The sequence below is a fragment of the Gastrolobium bilobum genome, unplaced genomic scaffold, assembly GCF_033153095.1.
Source record: "Gastrolobium bilobum isolate Gb01-03AN ecotype WA unplaced genomic scaffold, APGP_CSIRO_Gbil_v1 utg5831, whole genome shotgun sequence".
NCBI classification, from domain to species: Eukaryota; Viridiplantae; Streptophyta; class Magnoliopsida; order Fabales; family Fabaceae; genus Gastrolobium; species Gastrolobium bilobum.
The window spans coordinates 271,776-280,539 of NW_026898041.1; the positions used below are offsets into that span (position 1 = coordinate 271,776).

The 8,764-nt window shown below is 33.3% G+C and overlaps 1 protein-coding gene across 1 annotated transcript; it reads left to right on the top strand.

Moving 5' to 3' along the window:
* The first annotated feature begins 1,587 nt into the window (after positions 1–1,587).
* On the top strand, positions 1,588–6,501 carry LOC133312342 (uncharacterized). Its single transcript, XM_061513511.1, has 5 exons — positions 1,588–1,950; positions 2,067–3,006; positions 3,727–3,822; positions 3,985–4,121; positions 6,021–6,501. The coding sequence occupies exons 1-5, from the start codon at positions 1,775–1,777 to the stop codon at positions 6,196–6,198; spliced, it is 1,527 nt and encodes a 508-aa protein (XP_061369495.1). The 5' UTR covers positions 1,588–1,774; the 3' UTR covers positions 6,199–6,501.
* The last annotated feature ends 2,263 nt before the right edge of the window (positions 6,502–8,764 follow it).

Here is an 8,764-nt window from a genome sequence, read left to right on the forward strand (position 1 = left end):
AATCACTTATCCCCTCCCCAAATTTTTAATCATTTACCCCCTTACTTAAAGTTGTTTTATCATTTCCCCCCTGACTTGATTTTCCATCTAAAATTATAGTTAACAGTGTTAATTTTTTTTATAAAATACCAAAACTAGCCTTTAAAAAAAAGCATTAGTTGATCTTCTTCACTTTGTCACCGTCTTTTATTGGAGATCTGAAAGCTCTTTTTGCAGGAGCTACCTCCATCAAAATGAAAAAGTAAAACAATTCTTATTTACAACTAAGCTACCATAAAATAAAAACAAAGTCCATAAAGAGACAGAAAAGTTTGGAGTCTAAAGAGTAATGGATACCCAACATTATTAACTAAGCTTGATAGAAAGAAAGAAAAAGATGATAAAAAAAGAGGAGCATGGAATAATCCTGTGAAGCTCAGATTCATCTCAAAGTCCCCATTTTCATTTGAATGTAATTTTGAACATTGATTTTCAACTCTGTCCTAAATTACATGTCAATAATATTTACAAAAAAAAAAAAGCACATGTCAATATATACAATGTGTTTAGAACCGAACCTTTTTATTTTCATTGTTGTTATGGATCAGCAATTTGTAATAATGTTGTGAAAGATAATTATGTGTTGTTGATCGTTGTGTATCCAAAAGGAACATGTGTTATTGAAAGTACACCAAACCAAAAGTGGTTGTCTCTCTCTCTTTGAAAATTGTAATGAATCTTTATTTGAAAACTAAGTTGGATGAAGTGAGCAAATCTCAAATGGTTTCATTCTGTGGTGGTTTCATTCAACAAGATCAACTAATGCTTTTTTTTTTAAGGTTAGTTTTGGTATTTTATAAAAAAAATTAACGCTAATAACTGTAATTTTTGATGAAAAATCAAGTCAGAGTGATAAATGATAAAACAACTTTAAGTAGGGAAAATAAATGATTAAAATTTTTAGAAAATGGTACGTGATTATTAGAAAACTTATAGGTATTTTTTTTTTGAAGTTTTCCCTAAAGTTTATGCAAACTACCTTCTTCACAATTCATCAAGATTTATTTATGCATATGTCGTCATTTGATTTTTTTTTGCTTTTAATATAGGGTTTGTTTTTCTTATGTTCATAAGAAAATAAATCCTTCTACACATATTATAGAAATGTGTGCCATTTTTATTTATTTTTTTAAATAGATGGGTTTCACACTTGATTTTTTCTTTTTTTGGTAATACATAGAGAAAATAAACTAGGCTAAAACAAAGCTAGGGAAAGCTACTCCCCTATAATCTTGAAGAAATCTATTTTTGCAACCTACAGGAGGTGTGTTAAAAAACTGAATATCCCAGTTTGCAGAAAAAGCATGCGTAGCTAACCAATCAGCTACACCATTCGCTTCTCTATAAGTATGAGAGACATAAACCTGCCAGCTTTGATTTATTTATGACGTGATATTAAGATTTTCTTACAACATGATATTTAATTTTCTCTTTAATATAATATTTATTCCGTGATTTTTCAATAAATTCAACCATTCATTGCTGGGATTTTGATTTTTAATAGATAAGCTAACATTCTAAACAATTTTACAAACACAATACAGATCATTTCGATTATTCATGTGTGAAGGATGGAACAAAGAACGATAAAAATCGTTTTTATTATTCTTTGCCATCAATTATTTCCAATACTTGATATAAAATTAATTAACTCCCCGTGAAAGAATCTGAGAGAGTCTAATATTAAGCTAGCTAATGAACTGAGAATCAGAGTAGCTTGCTACTACCATTGTTGATGATGGGTTTTCTGTTTCTGATTATGATTCTTATAGTGATAAGTGATCAAGTGAATGGTTCAATCCATGACTACTCAAACGAACACTTCACTCACAGCTCCAACGCTTTCTTCTTCCATGGTGGCAGCGAAGGCCTCTATGCCTCTTCATCCCCCAAACCCAACTCCTTCATCAGGTAAATCAAAATCACTTCTAGGGTTTAAGGTTTAGGGTTAGGGTTTCTATTCTCAGTTCAGTTGATTGCTGGTTGGTTCATTCATGATTCATTCATTCATTGAAACGAACGAACAGGTTTGAAACGGTGAGTTTCATAAGGCCAAAAGAATCAGCGAGCAAGCACGGCGTGATGCAGCAGAACACTGGTTTGGTAGAAGCCATAATACTCGAAGTCAAAGACAGAGAACGAATCGGAGGATCGTATCTCAAATCCGATTTGATTTGCTGCGAACCCGAGCTTTCCAGAGATGAAAAGTGCAACCTCGGTGAAGTTATCATCCACAACAACCCCGATAACCCTGAATTTCCAAAACGGATCAAGACTTTCTTTCAGGGAACGAACGAACAAGTTCAAATGGAGACCCAAACGGTTGGGATTAATGCCACCGGAATGTACTACCTCTACTTCATGTTCTGCGATCCTTCTCTAAGCGGCACCGTAATTAAAGGAAGGAGTGTGTGGAGGAACCCAAAGGGTTATCTTCCTGGGAAAATGGCTCCTCTTATGACTTTATATGGGTTTATGTCTTTGGCTTATTTGTTGCTTGGACTTGTGTGGTTTTTGAGGTTTGTTCAGTTCTGGAAGGACATTATCCAATTGCATTATCACATTACTGCTGTTATTGCACTTGGAATGTGTGAGATGGCTGTGTGGTATTTTGAGTATGCGAATTTCAATTCAACTGGAACAAGGCCTATGGGGATTACCCTTTGGGCTGTTACCTTCACTTCCGTCAAGAAGACGCTCTCACGGCTTCTTCTGTTGGTTGTTTCTATGGGATTTGGGGTTGTACGGCCCACTCTCGGCGGTAGTAAGATTACCTCAAGAGTTGCGCTTCTTGGTGTGCTCTACTTTGTTGCCTCGCAGGCTCTTGAGCTTGTTGATCATTTGGGTAACATCAATGACTTCTCTGGGAAGACTAAGTTGGTTTTGGTCCTTCCTGTTGTTTGCCTTGACTCATGCTTTATTCTATGGATTTTCTCATCCTTGTCCAAAACCTTGGAGAAACTACAGGCAATTTTATCTCTCTATATCTTGTTTTTTTGTTATTGTTCCTATTGGGATGCCATGCTATCTTAGTTTGACTTTTGAACTATGTAAATGTATAACTGTTGACTCTAACTATGAAGCACGAACACTGCTCCTTATTGAGGGAGTGTCAGACACATCTTGGACATCAACACCATTACACACTCGGCACAACACATGTCAGATGCCGCTCATCTAAGTGTCCTATTAAATAGATGTTTTGAGTCAGCTTGGACACACACCAGACATGTTTGGGACACTTAGCCAACACCTACATACGGCTAGACAGTTGAAGGATTTGATTCATGTTACGCCAGACATGGTTGGGACCCTTAGTTGACGCTAAAATTATTTTTGTCATGTTGCTCATATTTAATTTCATTGACTTGTGTGCGCGTGCACAAATGTTTATGTATAGTGCCGTGTCCCGGTTTCATGTTTCCATGTCCGTGTGGTGGTGTTTGGTGTCCTTGTCTGTGTTTGTGTTCATGCTTCATAGCACTCTAATCTTTCTTTTCTTGTCATGGGGGTGTTTGTTGTGTTACTTCCAAGATTTTTATGTTTTTTGGTTGGGAGGGGGTTAGTTGTCAGTTAAGGTTTGTGATTCTATAAATATGGATTTATTTTTTTGGACCATATTAAAGATATGCAGTTTAGGTATAACATTTGTGCTTATCTTCCATTTCTGTTCATTTTTGGATGCAGGTAAGGAGAAACTTGGCTAAACTGGAGCTCTACCGAAAATTTACAAATACACTTGCAGTGTCTGTGCTACTGTCCATTGCATGGATTGGCTTTGAGGTAGTTTCTGGAAAAATCTTTTGATGAATAGAAATAAACAGTTTTAGAGATACAATGAGATGTACTCTCTCAATAGGAGTATCCAAACATTTTCATTTATGCATTTTTATGTGACTGTGAGTCTATATTTTGCTAACTAGCATTTCTTACTGTGTTGAACAGCTGTACTTCAATGCCACTGATCCATTGAGCGAGTTGTGGCAAATTGCTTGGATTATTCCAGCTTTCTGGTCTCTGCTTTCATATGCTCTCTTGTTGGTGATATGTGTCCTTTGGGCTCCTTCTCGTAACCCTACTAGGTACGTGCTTTCCATGGTCTTGGTGATTTTAAGACAGTTACTTGGTGGTTTTATGCTGATATATTTAACCTTTTTTTTGGAATGCCGGTCCACTTATTTATGCGCTTAGAACTAGTTGTTGTAGTAGCAAAATTTATTGGTGGGTGTTTGATCTTGATCTTGTTTGACGGGTGAGCCTTGAAGTAGTGGGAAGGTTACTCCTTGTGACCGGAAGGTCGGTCACAGGTTTGAGTTTGGGAAATAGTCTTTTTGCACAATTGCAAAGGTAAGATTGCATATAATCGACCATTATTCCTACCCTCGTAAGTTGGGGAGCCTTGTGCACAGGGGATTTGTGTATTTGTGTTTGATCTTGTTTGCATCGTAAACTCTTATCTGTACTAGTGCAAGTTTCTCTAACTTGAAGACTAAAATGCAAGATTTCATTTAACCTTCATTGTATCTTTCAGTTCTCTCTCTCTGCATTTGTGTGCACACTAATGTAGAAAATGAAACTAAGACCATCAATCCAAATTATTGTTATGAGAAATCAGTTGTGCCACTTTATGGCCCTTTTTTAAACTTAGCACCAGACTAAAAAAGAAAACGTAGTAAGTCTTTAATCTACCGTGGGAAGAAAGATAACGCTCATAGTGATGATGTAATGGAACAGTAATACTCATACAAGTGTTCAAACGACCGTTTGTAAGTTTATGGCAACGTTATCTCTTATTGTATTGTAAGGATGCTTCAAGGTGTGAGAGAATTTAGGTATCACTTGAGTTGTCTAAACTCTCTCTGTGAAAGAGATAACTGATAATATTTAGTTCAATAGAAAATTACTACCATTATGCATTTAATGGATATATTTGCAACATTACTAGGTGTAAATTTTGTTCTACATGATATACTTTCAGAAACTATGAATCCAAGTTATGCATTGACCATTTATAATTTTTGTTACTGTATTAGTTTCATATTCAGTATAAGTTTTAAAAACACTACTTGAATAGTGTTTGTAAATATGTTAATGTATAATGTGGGTCTACATAATCCTAGTCTTGTAGTCGCTTTTTGTGTGAGTGTGTGTACAGGGGAATGCTAACCTGCTCTCATTCATGTGCAAGTTAACATTATACTCTTAATGAGTTTGGTACAATAGCTCCTTTTGTCATTTCCTAATTAACTTAAATAACAAGATCTATGTTAGTAATTGTGAATCTTTACTCATTAAAAAAATCAACAATTTTATTTAATATAAAAAAAAAAATCTTTATTCAGTATACTCCCTGAGTGATAAATAGGTTACTAGGAAAGCTGGGAGTTATACAGACTGCCTTTTGTCTGAATGTCTTATTTCTAGTTAGCTGTACCTTTCATACCACTTTTGAGTCCAATTGGAAACAATTACCTTTTCCAAAACTTCTCAGTCTTCACCGTAGGTCTGGGCATAAGTACCGTTGATATTTAAATATGTTTTAAAGTTAATAGCATTACTTCGTTTGCTACTTGATTTGCAATATAGTGTTGGCTTCTTTGGAGGGACTTAACTCTATCCAGTATATTGATTTAGTTTTAACCTGCTTATCTTTCCTTCTTGCTACTTTTTCGTTTGAAAAAAAATGAATTTTTGTTAAAGAGAATGGAGGAAAAATACAACTAGGGGGATGAAAGATATCCTTAATATGAAATTCTAGAAAACAGCAAGGGTCATGAATTTATGAAAAAATTCAAAACTGCAGCAATGTTCCATCGTGTCTCTGTATATCAGAATTAGGAACTTCTTTGTATCCTTTGTCCATCATTTCATTTTCCTTCTTCCGTTCGTAATTACTGGGATTGAATAGTTTTTTATATAACAATATTTGTGTGCTGGTGTGTGCCTGGAAATACTGATTGCATTTATATCTTTATCTGTAGATATGCATACTTAGAGGAAACAGGAGATGACTTTGATGAGGAGGGTATCTCTCTGACAAGCAGCGTAGCGAAGATTAATGCAGATGTGGCAGCCAAGCTGGATCGTAAGGAAAGGAAAAGTTCTAGTGCGACAGATCTTGCTTTCGGAGAAGATGTTGAGGAAGATAAGCGAGAATAATGTCAAACTTGTATTGTGGTGTTTCGTATGACATTATTTCTTGCAAGAAGTCTTATAGATGTTTATATACATACACAACTTTGTATGCAATAGTGTCATTTGGTGATGGGGAAACAAGAAGGCAGTGTCTTTAGATTAAAATCTTTTAATTGCAAGTTGTAGGCACCATACGGGAACAGTTCATAACAGATGGTGTGATGAAATGCTTCCCCAGTTTAGTTTCAGGTGACAATAATTCTCATGTCTCTATCTCTGAGCCTTTTAATAATCATCCCTTTTCTTTTGGGGCTTTTCTCAGCATAATCTCAGGAAGGCCATAGCAACCGAGTTTTAAATTACAGGTCGAGGTTTAAAGGAAAAATACTAACGATGCTGTGACTGTGTGAGCAATAAACTTAGGGAAATCATTTTGAGTTATTTCATGTACTAAAAATAAATTATAAGTGGGATCTATAGATAAGAAGAGAGAAAAAAAATAAAGGTAGGATTTACCTCTATTTTATATGTGCCAAAATTTTGTTTCTTTTACGTCTTAAATGTTGTGAATTCCATTATTGTAATGTCTTCTTGTAGCTTTTATATATATATATATATATATATATATATATATATATATATATTCCCCTCCTTGGATCTACCATTCTTTACACATCAGAAAGAGAAAAAAAAAACTAAAATTGGGATCTACTTATTTTATTTTATTTTTAGGAGCGAATATTCAGTGAATCCGGTTCACATGAGCTCGTAGAGAGAAAGAAGAAGAGAGAGGAGAGAGAGAGACGGACCATACAATAAATTTTCTATTTTAGGAGGTTAAAAAGAAAAAAAAAATCTCCCGACCTTGAAGGTCAAAATTAATTTTGGTTAGACTTTAATTTAAAACCTGTTATAAAATGAATTCATTTGTGAAAAAAATAAGAAATTTTTTTTTTTATTATTTTAAGGAGTTAAAAATATTTGTGAAAAATTTCTTTTGTCAAATTATGATTAAATTGTAATTAAACTGACTGATACTTAAATTAAAAATATAACTAGCAAGTTTGATTTTATTTTTATAACATTACCTAGGTGTATGGAAAAGATTTTGTTGGGAGAGATTTACTCACTCACTTAATGTGATCTTCCGTTTTGAAAGGATTAATATTTGGTTGTTGGCTGAAGAATACCTTGGAAAAAAAATAAATTAAAGTACATATATAAAGTTTTAGTAAGATCAAATGTATATATATATATATATATATAGGGGCAGGTTATATTTACAAACTTTTTGTTTATAAATTTTTACAAACGACACAATGTTCTCCCGGTAAAACACTAGTTTCACTATGGTCTCCCGGGAGAACATAGTGTAATTTGTAAAAAAATTCAAAAAAATTTGTAAATGGATCCTTTCCCATATATATATGGAAAAATATTTCTGCAGTTACTGTAGATAAGTTATCTGTATTTATTCCCAAAATGACGTCGTTTTGGTATTGAAATCTTAAAAAATATATATATAAAAACTATTATAACCCTGAAATAAATTAAAATTACAAAAACACCATGATTTCTATCCCAAAACGACGTCGTATTGGGCTTACTGCAGATAACTTATTTGCAGTAAGTGCAGAAAAAGTGAACCCATATATATATATATATATATATATATATATATATATATATATATATATATATATAGAGGCAGGATCCTTTGACACCGATATCTAACTTTGAAATTTAAAATCAAATCATAACCGTTGATTTCTGCCAATCAACGATTATTATTTATTGGGAATTAATAATTAATTAATAAATTTGATTATCACTAAATGATAATCGTAGATTGACGAAAATTAACTGTTAGAATTTGGTGTGTGTGTGTGTGTGTGTGTGTATATATATATATATATATATATATATATATATATATATATATATATATGGACTTATCGTTTCTCAAGTCGCTTGAGTTAACTTTATCTGCGACCACTAAATCATAACCGTACAAAGAAGGATCGATGGTGATAAAGAAAGAGAGAGAAAAATGAAATCATAACCATTCAAAGGTGAATCAATTCATATAAGGAAATGAATAAAAAAGCGACGTAGTTTTGGGATAGCCGGAAAAAAAACTAAAATTAGGATCTACTTATTTTCTTTTATTTTTTAGGGGTTAAAAAGAAAATGGAAAATAAAAATCTCCCTACTTTCAAGGCCAAAATTAATTTTGGTTAGACTTTAATTTAAAACCTATTTATACTATAAAATGAAGGGATTTATATTTCTGCTTTTAAGGCAGAAATATTCTCTCTACCACCTAGAGAAGATTTCATAAGGAGAGAAAATAAGACAATGAGAGATAGAATGATAGAGAAAGAGAATAAGAGAGAAAGAGATAGATATGTACACTATGTGGCAAAGAGGGTATTTCCGCATTAAAGGATGAAATATAAATCCCTAAAATGAATTGGATTTAAATACTTGTTTATCACTAAAACCTTGTTAGACTTTCATTACCATCCACTCGTTTGCTTGCAAGAAACTAAGTGGGTTGGAGAAAAGGCCAAGGAAGTGAATGGTACCG

What these genes read in the sequence shown, in the direction of transcription:
- LOC133312342 (XM_061513511.1), top strand. Translation starts at nt 1,775, where the DNA reads ATGATGGGTTTTCTGTTTCTGATTATGATTCTTATAGTGATAAGTGAT. An exon ending in AAACCTTGGAGAAACTACAG is followed by an intron (nt 3,007 to 3,726) that starts GCAATTTTATCT and finishes TTTTGGATGCAG; the next exon opens with GTAAGGAGAAACTTGGCTAA. An exon ending in CCTTCTCGTAACCCTACTAG is followed by an intron (nt 4,122 to 6,020) that starts GTACGTGCTTTC and finishes CTTTATCTGTAG; the next exon opens with ATATGCATACTTAGAGGAAA.